This window comes from Myripristis murdjan, chromosome 7, assembly GCF_902150065.1.
Source record: "Myripristis murdjan chromosome 7, fMyrMur1.1, whole genome shotgun sequence".
Lineage (NCBI taxonomy): Eukaryota > Metazoa > Chordata > Actinopteri > Holocentriformes > Holocentridae > Myripristis > Myripristis murdjan.
Window position 1 is genome coordinate 2,859,183 of NC_043986.1, and position 15,222 is coordinate 2,874,404.

At 43.0% G+C, this 15,222-nt stretch overlaps 1 protein-coding gene across 2 annotated transcripts in view; it reads left to right on the forward strand.

The window, feature by feature from the left end:
- The first annotated feature begins 14,039 nt into the window (after positions 1-14,039).
- The window catches only part of itpr3 (inositol 1,4,5-trisphosphate receptor, type 3), a 91,961-nt gene continuing 90,778 nt past the window's right edge, over positions 14,040-15,222 (forward strand). For both annotated transcript variants that reach the window (XM_030055315.1, XM_030055316.1), the window contains exon 1: positions 14,040-14,658. In XM_030055315.1, coding sequence (XP_029911175.1) covers positions 14,567-14,658 — 92 coding nt within the window. In that variant the 5' untranslated portion in view covers positions 14,040-14,566. The remainder of the gene's footprint in view (positions 14,659-15,222) is intronic.

Sequence of the window (15,222 nt, forward strand, 5' to 3'; positions counted from 1 at the left end):
AGAACATTTAGAAAAAGTGTTTCACACCGAATGCGAGAAGCGGCGAGCAGCGTGACGCCGGAGCCACGTCGCTCGCCGCCGGCCTCGCTCCTCCTGTGATTTACTGTTTTAACTCTGATTTCCACATCTGTGCTCAATAAAACATCACGCATCTGTCCTTTTCCATGTGATCGTAAAAGGACGCGAGGGCTCACACTGGATTCTCTGAAGAGGAAAAACCAGAAATGACAAAATAAAGGTGAGAAACAAAGGTGACGGCCGATTCCTCGTCTTCTTCTTGTCTTCTGAGTGACTCCTCTCCGGGAGTGGAAACAGTTTGTTGCTTTCTGAGGATAAATTTGTTCTCTGGAGTGAATGAACTTCATAAAGGAGTCAATGCAATAAAAACACAGATGAAAAAGGACAAACTTGAAAAAGTGCAAGTAAACAGTTACAGAGAGGTTACTTCCACTTTTGGCTTTCGACCAGCAACTTGACCTCCTTCCAGTTTCACCTCCTGTCACCTCCTCGCCACCCGTTCTCCCTCTCTCTCTCTCTCTCTCTCTCTCTCTCTCCTTCTCTCTCTATCCTTCATCCTCCCTACATCCCTCTCCTCCTCTCCTCTCCTCTCCTCATCTCTTCGCTCCAGTTAAGCGACCTCGGCTGCTCGGCTCTCGACCCTCCAGAGGAGTCCGGCTTGTTTTCGGCTTCAGATGGAAAATTTCTCCTTTTTTTTATCTTCTCTCTATTTAGACAGCTGTCTTTTTCTAAATCTGTCCGGCGAGCGCCCGGCCTGCCAGCTCGCATCACTTCACAAGGTAGACACAAATATGTCAGGAGCACACACACACACACACACACACACTCTCTCTCTCTCTCTCTCTCTCTCTCTCTCTCTGCAATAGATCTCCATCTTAAGTCATTAACTCTTATTTTCCAAGTTAAAATCTTGTTTTTCTTCAAACAAGGTAAAAAAAAAAAAAAAAATCCACCAGTGGGATGAGATAATCCCACTTGTATCCAATGCAGTTTTCCATGATTTTTTCTAGGAACAAGTATAAATGTGTTGTGACAGATCAGAATGAGGCAGATCAGCCACCAGAGGCCTGTTGCACAAAACTAGGATAAGGGATTAAGCCGGGATATCTTGGTTATCCTGGATTAACTTATCCTTGATCCAGTTGCACAAAAGTAGGATAGTGGATAGCAGGATATGTTTTGATATAAGTTACCATGGAGATTTATTCTGTGGAGCTAGCCTGCTCCAGACCAGGCTAAGTTCCAGGATTTATTTAATCTTATCCCTTATCTCAGTCAGCAGTCACCACAAACGGAAACTAAAAGTTATTCCACTGCCCGCTACGCATTGTTATCACATCGACACCTTCCTAAAATAATCGCCTAAGCCATTTTTTCAGGTTTTTCAAGAGACACAAAAAAATTCACCAAAAATTAACTATGACATTTATTGATAATTTCACTCAAAAATGTTATATAAAAAAAGATGACTACTGACATACTAAAAACAATGTCAGTCAATTATGTAACATAACAGAAATAAATGACTTAGGCAAATTTCTGAACATGCCTTTGTTGACTTAGGCAATTGTAATATGTTATATGCCAAAGTTATACTAAACCTCATCACTTACCAACTGAGGATGAGCCCTGGATCATTGAAATAACTTCACTGGCAGAGGAAATTTTCTTCCTTCTTGATACCGCTGCCGTCCTGAAACGCTTAAAATAGCCTAAAAACGTAAAATTGCCTAAGTTACTTTTTTTTTTTTTTTTTTTTTGCCTTAGGCAAAATAAAACTACCGAAGTCACAGTTTTGACACACTCTTGATTTAGGCAGTTATACTTCAGGGGTAGAATGGCATGACCTGTTCTGATGCTGGTGATTTCACCAGAGGTGGCCAGCATCAAGAGGAGATTTTTTAGACAAAAAAACTCATTTTTGACAAAAAAAAAAAAAAGAAAAGAAAAGAAAAAAAAAGACTTATGCGATTATTTTAGGAAGGTGTCGAAACTAGATCCACTGTCATTATTTAAACATTTGTGATCATTAATTTGATGATAAATGATGATTTTAGATGTTGCAATCATTAGATAATTTACAGTTTCCCATAGATTATAAAATACACATCCCATATAAATATAAATACACATCAAAGAGTAACATGCTGTTCCTTTATTGAATAAGGCAGAGCAGGTAAACAATCAGCTCCTTCACACAGTGACTCTACATGATAGAAAGCACACAATCAAAGCATATTATACAACACAAGAATAAAGACACATTCAAAGGTCTGCATGTAATACACCCTGCATGTGTGCACACTGAAATAAATGCAGGACAAATCCATACACAACAAATGAACAGACAAATGAATGGATGCAGTAGCAAGCTTGTATACACACAGTATACAGCACAAACGACAGTTTAATCAGTGTAAATACAATTAAGCATTTTTTTTTTTAAATTCCTCTGCCAATGAAGGCCATATTTAAGTGAAATTCACAGCAGGCATCTCTGCCACTGCAGAACATATTTAACTTAAATTTAAAGCATGCATGTTAACTAAAATAATTTAACATATATTGGTCCCTGAGCAGCCGACCACTGTCGTCATCAGGGAAGATGCAGGATTGTCCCAGTCTGTGTGTGATGGCACTCTGGGGGCCCTCTCCTTCCTCAGGCAGGCCACACTTTGGAGGACAGCACAGGCCACAGTGATGTCACATACCCTCAAAGTCCTGACCCTTAAGTCCTAAAGACAGTGAAAGCACCTTCAGGAGGCCAAAGGTCATTTCAGTCCTGGCCCTTGTCCTGGCATGGGCAGGACTGTAGGCCTGCTGTGCCCCCTGGGGGTCTGTGGTGTCAGGAGAAAAGGCTGGCAGGCAGACCCCCTGTACCCCAGCAACACACCAGAGAATTCACCTGTCAATACAAAATCTCGTCATCACAGCCTCATAAATAGAGTGACATTCTTGACACAGCCATGATGTAAAAAGTGGTTATTAATAGAGGTTGTGTGGCTCACCTTGTGATAGGCGCTGATAGATTCCAGAGGTCTGAAAGACTTGGGAGTCATGGACTGAGCCAGGCCACTTTGCCACAACATTGCTGATCAGACAGTCAGCATTGCAGACCATCTGAAATTATAAGATGAAGACTATTAAACCAATCAACGCACATCAAAAGCAGTGTACAGTGTTCATTAACTGACAATATCAAAAAGTCATGTTCACCTAAACATTAATGCTGTGAAAGGATTTCCTATTCACAAAACACACATGATGGGCACCTGAGGGGGATTTTACCTTGATGTGCATGCAGAGGAGCATGAGGGGCAAATATAAGGATAACATAAGAGGAACTTTATTTATTCTAAAGTGAAATTCAATTCAGTCAGTGAGCTCATCTATTTATCAAATTGTTATACAGTCTGATGGAGTTACATTTACACAATTTCACTCACATCTGCAGTCAATTTCACTTACAGTTTCAACTGATTAATAATCAGAGTACAGCTACGTTTTCGGAGATGTTAATTAACTATTTGGATTGTAATTGTGACGGTTTCAGCGGAGCAGTGAGTGTGTATTTGCGCACTACTTACGCATTCAGGCGGTCTGCAGTACTTTTCCACGCTTTCTCTCGTTGTTTGATAACAGTGGCCGTGTCGCCCTTCTTTTTTATTTGATCCTTCACCTCCTCGTAAGCCTCCATAAGGATTTCTGCCTCAGAGGGGGAGAAATACGCTGCTCTCGCTGCCATGGTGAATCGGTGAATCTGTGATCGATGGCGGGGTCTACTGAGGAAGCCGCGTGTGCGCACTTATCCAGGATAGGTTTCAGCTGCTTGATGAATCCGTGTCTGCTGATCCTGGCTTGGTCTTTGTGCAACCAATTGAGCCTGGACGCTCGTGTTTTGGATTCGTTGAGCTCGGCTCACTCACTTATCCCGGATGTCTTAATCCTACTTTTGTGCAACGGGCCCCAGGGTAAAGAAAACAACAATTCTAGAAACATCTGTAAACAAGTTGATTAGAAACAGATGGGATTATCTCCTCCCACTGGCAGATTTTTTTTTTAACTTTGGTGGGGGAAAAAACAAGATTTTGGTTTCTGGAACTGCCTTTTTGAAGCCACAAGTTTTCCCCTTCCTTTTTCCATTATCTCGTATTTATGTTTTCTTTAACCAGAGAACATTTGAAAAACCCAAATTTTGTCAGCAGGGTGAAGCTGAAGAAGAGCACAGGAAGCACGCTGTACAATATGAGCGAGGGGCTTTCTGAATTATGAGTGTTGGGATACATGATGAAGTCAGTGCTGCATTTTTGTCTGGTATTTGAAGCTCATTATCAAAATAGTAATGCATCTGTTTTCAACTGTGGTTTAGTTAAAAATGTTCACAGAGGCTTATAGCTTCAGAGAGGGAAATCCATCATCTAAAAATGGCTTCGCTGATGATCCTCTCATCTATGTGACAGTTTGTTTTAAAAAAAGAGGATCTAAGAGGCCATGAAGGATTATAAAATGATAAAGAATTAGTAATGCAGGCTGGTCCTAACCCATTAAGAGCCTGTAAACAAGTAAAAGATGTTTAAAGTTGATCCTAAAGGACACAGGGAGCCGGTGCAGGTCGGCTAAGCCTGGGCTGATCTGCTCTCTCTGTCCGGTTTTAGTTAAAAATCAGAGGAGTTCACAACTAACTGAAGTTTGTAAGTGGACTCTTTTGGTGAGAAGAGCATTACAATCATCTAGTCCACTTGAAATAAATGTATGAACTAGTTTTTTGGCATCTTGTTGGGGTAGGAACAGAACAAAGCCGTCCCGTGTTCGAGACGAGACAATCGCAGTAAAAATATCAAAGCAAAGTTCAGGAGAGCGAAGGGCTCGATGGAATCGGCCACGGCGGCACGCCACGCCGTTTCCAAACATCCAAGCAGGAGGTCCCGTCACTTCAGAGGCAGTAAAAGTCCCAGAGTGAAAATATAAATCCTCAGTGGCAGCACAAAGTGTGTGATTTAAAATGTAATGGTAGTAAAGTTTGTTTTTAGAAAAGAGAACATGCACAGCTCCAAGTCCAACTCATCAGGACTTTCCACCTGTTCTCATTAATGTTCAGCTGGTTGAAGCAGTGGAGGAGTTCAAATATTTAGGAATTAGGAATTTTTTTTTTTTTTTTTTTGTCACTTTAAGTTTTACAGCTGACACAGAAAAAAATTACAAAAAAAAAAAAAAGTAACGCAGTGCTTGTTTCTAGTTGGGAAACTGGATTCATATGATATAAATGAGGAAATAAGTGCTTTAAGTTTTCATAAGTGGACATGTTGTGGTGACCCAGGCTCTGAGAATAAATTAAAAAATGTAAAAAAAAAAAAAAAAATTGGCTGTCCAGAATAATAAACATGATCTGTAAAATGACTGGCAGAGAGCAGAGACGACTGGGATGTAAATATATGAAATACAGGTGAAAAAAACAAAGCTGGACAAACTGTGTCTGATCCTGTTCATCCTGTTATTTTAGAAATGCATAAAACTGTCGTCAGCAAGCAGCCGAGAACATTTAGAGAAAGTGTTGAAATAAATGTATGAACTAGTTTTTTTGGCATCTTGTTGGGGTAGGAGCGGTCGCACTGTTGCAATATTCCTTAAGTGAAAGAAAGCTGCTTTTGTCACCTTCTTTCTGTGGGATTTAAAATTCAGGTCAAGGATGATGCCCAGGCTTGTTGTTGCTGTTGCTGTAGATGATCCACACACACACCCATGATCAGTGAAGAGACTCAGTACAACCCGTTTGGACCAGGAACCTGGAGCAACCAACCTTTTCATCAGTTAAAATGGTAAAAGTGTGTCTGTGATGAGCTGAAAATATGAAAATGTGGTTAACATTACAGTCTCCAGCACTGTGTGGCCACGCTTTGACCTCTGGCTCGGTGATACTGCAGAGCGGCTCCACCCGGCTCAGTCAGTCAGGAGGTATGTCCACTTTAAAGGCCGCATGGCATGAAAAATGCAATTGTGGTTGTTTTTTGTGATAGGGAAGGTAAATATTGTCCCATTCATTAAAACTGTGATAAATGGAGAAATGCACACAGGCCTTTTTTTGAAACTCTCCCTTTAAGACGAGCGGACAGCACTTCCTCCTTTCTGTGATGTCACACGTACGGCGACTCCGCCCACTTAAACTAGCTGACCAGCCTCTGCTCCCCAGGTAACAAGCTAACAGGTGAGCCACATGTCGCAGAAACGTCGCTGCATCACAGATGCAAGGAGACTCATGTTTCTCTGCACACTTTTCCAAAAGAAACTCACGGGACAGACCAGCGGCTGATGGTCCTGCAGGGTTTTAGTCCACATTTGCTCGTCTGTTGGGCTCATTTCAGCGCCGACTGTTTTATCAACCCGCCACAATACAATGCCAGTTTCACAAAGAAACTTGGTAAAGGATCCTGCCGTCCCCACATCGTCTGGCCCAACGTCAACTCCACAACCAGTTAGTGATTTTTTGTCTCTGTCTCATCAAGACGGGAACATTTTCTGAAGTTTTTCATTAGTATCATTGATAACGTTATAGCCATTAACTTGCCTGTGATTGGCCCGACCATATGCCACTCAGAAAACAGTCAGCCAATCAGCTGAGAGATGCTGATTCTCTCCTCTGATTGGCTAAACGAACCGTGCTGCCAGAGCTCCAGGAGAAAGGCGAGAGAGAGGAGCTGTGAAACTATATTTATCAGAGCACAGGTACTCAAACCACAAATACATCCTGCTGGGAGATCAACAGTTAAAATACAAGCCTGGAGATGTGGACAGCATGCGGCCTTTAAAGGACAAAAAAGTGTCGTTCCACTGAACTGCACATGCTGAAAACTTAAAGTTGGAGTTGGTGGTTTTATGACAGTTTATGGCAGGGCTGAAACCACCATTTCAGCATTGGGGGGGATAGATATCCCAGGGGGTCCGGACCGGCGGGCCCCCCCGGTAGAAATTTTTGGGAAATTGTAAATAGAAACGCAGCAATGTGGTGGAATCTGAGAGCAAAATGTCATGACATAGCGCCTTTTTGCTAACCCTAACTGCTAATATATTCCAGCAATATTTTTGGGGGGACATTTTTGGACTGCCTGAACATCGGGGGGGACTTGTACCTCTCAATGTATATGGGCGTTACGGCCTTGGGTTACGGTATTAAACATGTCCTCCACTTTGACCGCTGTAAAGCCAACACTGCCGCCGGGTTTCTGAAATCGGGATATGATGCTTACATGTGCAAACACAAAAACAGGAGACTTCAGAAACCACGAACATAAAAGGGATCCTCAAGTCCAAAGAAAGTTTAAAGAAATAAAATCAACCCCAGGTCTCTGTGAGGCCTGACTTCTACTGGTGGGAAACCGGGTGCCTGGTCTGCGGTGCTACTCTGATTTCCACCACCAGAGGTCAGGCTTCACAGAGGTTTGGGCTTGGGATTTAGTTGCTCTTTAACATCCTGCCCAACATCCCGTTTCAGCAGGAAATACATCAAATGACAGAGGCCAGATGCTCTCAAAATGCTGTTTCACTGTGACTTTGAGTTCTCCAAACGCCCTGAGACGCAGGAGCGACGCCGCCTTACAGCTTCTGGCTCAAACTGAAGGTTTCCAGCTTGATTTGAGTGTTGAGAGGACTGAAGTCACACTTGAGTGGTAATGACAAAATTGGCAGAGAAGGTGTTTTCTGTAAAAACAGCGAGGACGTTTTCCAATTTGAAACTGAGCGTAATTCCCCTTTAAGTCGGTTTATCAGGTTTACCGGCTCTGTGGAGCTGAGACAAAAGTCTGTGCTGCAATTTATCAGTGTGTCCGTCACACACACACACACAGGTCTGCATTGTTCTCCACACCCAGCGGAAGTCTCACACCCAACATGCATTAATGCGCTATTGGCCCGTTCTCTCCATCACCACGGAGACCATGGAACCTCCGACTGCCAGCCATCACCATGGTCACCACACACACACACACACACACACACACACACACTGGCATTGTAAATCTCTGTTGGACAGGTGAAGCTGGTGGTTCGACTGCTAATTCAAAACTTCAGTGCAACATTCATTAAGAATCATGTGGAGTAAAAAATATAACATTAATCCTCAGTCGGACTTTCATAAGGCCGTCTTTGCAAAACTTTTTTTCTTCATTTTGTAAAACACGAGTGCACAAATAAACGAAACCATGTATTTTAGATTTGAACCGGATATCAAACGTTTTAAAGTCGCCCTCCACTCAAAACTGTGTTGTTGTTCTATATCTGTCTTAAGTGTGTGAGCTCGACTCTCCTGACTGTTTTCACACTCTTCTGCTGAAGGTGGAGCTGTGTGTGTGCGTCTGTGTGTGTGTGTGTGCGTGTGTGAGATTCAGGCGGACCCCAGGCCACAAGTCCCACAGCCAATCAGCTGCCAGCTGATGGGGCGCTGCTTTGCATATCATTAGCATTCATTGGCAACTTTGAGTGTTTTATTTTGAAAAAAAAAACAAAAAAAAAACAAAAAAAAAACAAAAAACGGCTAAGATTCAAGATTCAAGAGGTTTATTCGTCACATGCAGGATTGTACATGTACAGCAGCAGTGAAATGAGATTGCAGCTACTCCAGCACTGAGCGAGTAAAATAGAAAAAAAAAAAAAAGTAATAATATACTTATATATACACAGAGGAAAGTTAAAAAAATAAGCATTAAAATGTAATATAATAAATAAGAAATGAATGGCATATTCACAGGGCCAGTATGTACACAGTAAAAAAAAAAAAAGTACAAGTAGTAATAACAGCCTGCACATGCACATGAACAATATTAGTGACACTAAGAGATTGACTGAGGATTTTTTTTTTTTCATGGCCAGATTATAAAATATGGCTGAATATTCAGGAACTCTCCACAAAAGGTGGAAATCAAAAAAATGTGAGTAGCATCAAGTCGTGTTGAGCTGCACCATGAGGTGGAAAAACGGCTTGAGCAAAGGATAATCCATCTGGGAATATATATATATATATATATATATATATACATATATATATATATATATATATATATATATATATATATATACATATATATATATATATAAACAAAGTGGTTTGAGGAGAAGTTGACTTGATCTTCCTCTACTTTGAGCGGTGTGAGGATCCCTGTGATGGACAGACGGATAAATGTGTTACAGCGCCACCATCTGACTTCTCCTTAAACCACTCCAGTTCAGAAAAAAAAAAATCCACATGATCTGCTTCAGAGCTGCAGGAAGGTTTATTTTTCACTTTGACAGAGCCAGGCTAATGACTCCTATAGACTTCCAGTCTTTATGCTAAGCTAACAGGAAATGCTACCCATAGGAACTGAACCACTGGACGTCCAGAGGTGGAAATGGTGTCCAACATCTGGTCTCAGTCTGGGGAAGTCAGGAAAAGGGGGATTTTGCCCTAAACGTTGGAATATTCCTTTAAGATTGAAGCATATTCTGCAACAGATTGGATGTGGCAAATACGGTATCTTCAATCAGGAAAAATGTGGAAACTCGACCTGAAAACCAAAACTTCTCTTCTGTCCTCTGATCCACTCATCACTGTCTGGAGTTCATCCTCCAAATCCCAGTTTTCCTCCTCCTCCTCCTCCTCCTCATCATCTTCTTTGCCTGATTTTAAAAATCCACTGAGTCTGTTTTTTGCACAGGAAGTTGGTCTCAGTGACGTCACGCAGAGACATTTTAGAGAGTTCAACTCAGAGTTCAAAATAGCCAAAACTTCAACTCGGTTTGGCCTTTCTATTGTGAAAATGACATTTTCTACCACCGTGACCTTCACCTAGCGTGTGTGTGTGTGTGTGTGTGTGTGTGTGTGTGATTGTGAGTGAGAGATGACAGCAGACCAGTGCTCTTATCGTGAGTCGCTGGGCGGTGCAGCCCAGTGACTCACAAAGCGGCTGCTGGTTCCTCCACGCTGGTTTCTGTGGTTCGCTTACTGAAAACAGCAGAGTGTGTGTGTGTGTGTGTGCTTTTGTCCTACTTTACCCTGTGTAACCATGGTACAGACATGGTGGGAGGGGGTTCCATCTGAGAGCTCACACTTCAGTTCGCACATGTAGAACATCGATTTGAAGGTTAGATTGACCATTTTAATCCACATTTAAAGGGACAGTCTGTGATTTCTCTGAGACGGCGGCTGCCCCTGCACTTGGTTTGGCTCTGGTCAGCGTCTTACTGTCTTACTGACTTTAAACACACCAACCAATTGCAATTATGCCTTTTCCAGCAAATATGATAGCTTCCAATGGGGAAACATTAGGCTACACACCCCAAACCTGTTTATGTAAATATGTAAAACTGGAGTACAGTGGTCCCTCGTTTATTGTGGGAGTTTATCGCGAAATCCGCGAAGTAGTCAGCTTTATTTTTTACAATGATTCTAGATGTTTTAAGGCTGTAAAACCCCTCACTACACACTTTATACACTTTTCTCAGACAGGCATTAACATTTCCTCACTTTTCTCTCTTGTTTAAACTCTCAAAGTTCAAACCTTCGTAGAAAAATAAGTCCAGTATTATAGAATGAACGCATTCTGTACTGTACAGGAGACACGGCACGGAGGAGACTGATTGACAATGGACTACAGTCCCTTAGCCAATCAGGATGCAGAACACAATGAGTGGGCTCCCCCTTAGCCAATCAGGATGCAGAACACAATGTGCTGTAAAAAAAAAAAAAAAAAAAAAAAAAAGCATGCAAAATTGCACTAAAAAATCCACGAAACTGCGAGGCCGTGAAAGGTAAACCGTGTTATAGCGAGGGACAACTGTATACCTCCAAAACAGTGAGTCTCTATTGACTCAGAATGGCCTGAAATGAGCTCCTAAATACATCCCTAAGTATCGACCAAAGATTTTACACATCTGTGATTCACCTACACTACTCACAAAAAGTTAGGGATATTTGGTTTTTGGGTGAAATTTACGGAAAATATAAAAAGTTCACGTTACAGTGATATTATATCATGAAAGTAGGGCATTTAAGTAGAAGCATACACTGGTGATTTCCTCATCTCAAACAATTTCTTGAAACAAAAGCCAACAACAGTGGTGGATATACCACAACAAAAAATGTCAGTGTCAATAACTTGTCATGTGCCCTTGAGCATCAATTACAGCTTGACAACGACGTCTCATGCTGTTCACAAGTCGACTTATTGTCTGCTGAGGCATGGCATCCCACTCTTCTTGAAGGGCGGCCCTCAGGACATTGAGGTTCTGGGGTACAGAGCTCCGAGCCTCTACACGGCGACTCAGCTGATCCCACAGGTTTTCTATGGGATTCAGGTCTGAGAAAGTGCAGGCCACTCCATTTGAGGTACCCCAGTCTCCAGCAGCCGTTCCCTAATGATACGAACTCGATGAGCTGGAGCATCAAACACCTGATGTGACTTTTGCCGTTAAACTCCTTGTTAGAGAACAGCAACTTGTGCAAAAAGTACTGAAACACTAAACAGTTGGACATGTGCATTCAAAAGTTTACAGAAGGTCACATTAAGTTCACCTGGAAAGGTTATAATGCATTTTAGGTTCATCCTGAAATTTCACCCGAAAGCCAAACATCCCTAATTTTTTGTGAGTAGTGTATAATGGAGGGAACAATGGGCCTGTATCTCTGGAACTGAACCTCCTCTCGACTCGGAGCCACCGTCCATGTGGGGGTTTTCAGGGACGCTGAACACGACCGTCTTTACCCCAACACTGTAATCTGATGTTAATAATCCAGACTGGGTTGAATTTAATCGAAGTAGTAACATGAGACAACGAGAGATGAACCCTGTCAAACGTGGTGAGCTCATGGCCTTTCTCTCTAGCGCCACCCTCAGGCCAAACGGGACTTGCAGCAGGAGGCAGCAGTGGACGTCGAGCCACAGTATTTGCTTTTTGATAATTTTTTTTTTTTAGCTCAGACGCAGGCCTCCCTCGTGTGCCGCGCTGAATTCTGATCTGAACAAACTGGACACCGGTGTCAGAAAAACATTAAAGGTGCACTGCGCAAAATTTCAAAGAACAGTGGAACAGCAGAACTAAAGAAACTTGGTGTTCTGTTCTTGAGCAGTCCATTAGAAATGTCATTTTGGAAAACCATAAACTCACAGCACAGTCAAAAATGTCTGGAAACTGTCCAGACAATAAATAAATAAATAAATAAATAAATAAATAGCTGCAAATGCTGCTGTGTAAGTTCTGATCAGCATTTATAATAATAAGTTGTTGTGTGTACGTGCACGGAGCCTCCGACCTCAGAATTTCCCTCGACACGGCGTCGCCTCATTAACGCAGAACAAAGAGCTGCTCTTTGCTTTGATATTCCCTGTGGAGGAACGTTCAGAACACCTCCTGGTTCTTGCGGGCAGCAGTTTCTCCCGAGGTGACGCCGGGAACCCTGGGAACGCCGGGAACGCCGGGAACACCGTGGCGGCTCAGGTCGGAAACCCGTGGAAATGTTGTGGCCTGTTAATTGGCAAATTCCCTGGCAGTTTTTCCAATGAGCTCTTTACTGACTGGACACCTTGACCAAACGGTGTTGTTTGTGTTTTTATTTTTATTATTTATTTACATATTTATTTATTTCACATTTAGAAATGTGGGTTCTTTGTGTCCGTTCACTTTTTGTTGTGTCTTGAAACACACAGACACACAGACAGAGAGGTAATGAGAGGGGCTGCTGCTGCTTTAACAAGTAAAACAGGAAGTGGAGACTTCAGGCTGCTCAGCATGACTCCACACACACACACACACACACACACACACACACACACACACACACACACACACACACACGCACACACAGGCTGCATGTCATTCTCCTTTACATATGCTGGCCAGTCTGAGATGTGTACTTTTGCTATTACATGCTGTGTGTGTGTGTGTGTGTGTGTGTGTGTGTGTGTGTGTGTGTGTGTGTGAAAACTAAACTAAAACCCTTTGAAATAGCGATTTTAAACTCAAACTAACCAGCACCTATATACTTTCACAAAGACATCTTCCTATACACATCACACCCACCCAACCACACACACACACACACACACACACACACACACACACACACACCCACCCACACACCCACACACACACACACACACACACACACACACACACACACACACACACACACACACAGCTGAGTTCTAGAGTCTCATTTAAAAAGTTCCTAAGAAGTTTTAAAAAGTTTATTTGGACCAAATCGCAGCCGGAGACTGATGGAAAAATGTTTGTTCTCAGAACCATCAGATACAGATATAAAACATATTTATCTATCTATCTATCTAATAAATAATAAGCAATAAATATATATATATAAGATGAATGTAGTTTGTTTTGTGTTTTTTCATGTCTGTTCTGTCACGACGGCAGCCGACGAGGGAAGAAAAACACTTGTTTCACATTACATCTATGTGTGTGTGTGTGTGTGTGTGTGTGTGTGTGTGTGTGTGTGTGGCAGGCCAGATCGGGTCTGAGCTCTACGAACCTGAACTGTGCGTGCGCGTGCGCGTGCACACACGTGTTAATGTCCTGCAGATGCACTTTTATCTGAACAGAAACGCGGACTTATTCACTCAGAGCGTCTTTACTGTCTGCTCTGTAGGCGGCTGGTGTGTGTGTGTGTGTGTGTGTGTGTGTGTGTGTGCCTCGCCTTTCCCATGTAGGCCTACTTACAATACCGGGTTTCCAACTAACTCGTTTTGGTGTAGTGTGCGGGTTGCGGGTTATGTGTGCGCGCGTGCGTGCGTGTGCATGTGCGCGCTTTTCCCGTGCCCGCGCTGCTGTCACTCGTGGCAATTCTCTTGAAGCTGTCAGCCTTATCAGCTCCTCAGCTCACTTCCTGGTTTAATAGCAGTCTTCAGGTGCGCGCACATACACATACACACACACACACACACACACACACACACACACACACACACACACACACACACACAGAGAGAGAGAGAGAGAGGGGAGGGAACTGTGCGGTGTTGTATTGTCGCTCTACCTCTCCGCCACTCTGAGAGTCTTCACCTCAAACTTTACAGCCTGAAGAAGATAAGAGAGAGAGAGAGAGAGAGAGAGAGAGAGAGAGAGAGAGAGAGAGAGAGAGAGAGAGAGAGAGAGAGAGAGAGAAGGAGGGAGGACTCAGCTGCATGTCGCTTTGCACAAACCCAGTCTCCTCTCTTTCTTTCTGTCGTCTTTTTGCTCATTTGGAGTCAAACCCGAGTCTTTCGGAGGGTTTCCCGCTGTGCTGTCATGCAGAACCCGGCAGCGACTTTCCCCAGCGACTGACGAGGAAGACGAGAGGAGTGTGTGTGTGAGAGTGTGTGTGTGTGTGAGAGTGTGTGTGTGAAGTTCAGGCTCCAACAGGTTGGATGTGAGCTGCCGCGGCGTGAACAACAACAACTTCTCTCTCCGCTCCTCTCGGACGTCCAGAGGCGGCGGCGGCGGCGGCGGCGGGACGTTTTGTTTGTTTGTTTCTTTGTTTAGGCTACTTGTTTACTTGTGAGAGTCAACAGCAACATCAAGCGGCTGCAGGATGTCGGACTCAGCCTCCAGCTTCCTCCATATCGGGGATATTGTGTCTCTGTACGCCGAGGGCTCCGTCAACGGCTTCATCAGCACCCTGGGGTGAGCACAGCACCCAAACCCACCACCACTAACTTTTGGGGAATATCATAGGAATATTATAGGAATATCATAGGACCACGTCTATGCACCACAGTTTACTATGGGCCGCAGATGCACAGTAAAGCCCTGCAGGAGGATTATAAGGATACTTTACGATAAATAAGGAACACAAAAGTCACTGTATGACTCAAACTTGTTATTAAGAGGCGCAGTAAAATAATTATGTATCAGTTCTATATCAGCATCCTGGTGTGAGCACAGCAGCCACAATGATCCTGCAGCAGGAAAGTACACAGATCATCACACAGTCAACATGACAGTGAAGGCACCGGAAACTTTCTAGAAGTAGCTACAGGGAATAATATAGGAATATCATAGGAATATTATAGGATATGTATATGTGCTACAGTTTTCTGTGGACTACAGATGCACAATAAAGCTCTGTAGGAATATTATAGGGATACTGTCTAATGCATAAGGAGCACTAAAGTCGCTATATTGCTCAAATTTGTAATCCCTGGAATATCATAATCTGCCTTTGAGTTGATCAGCACTGTGGGGTGA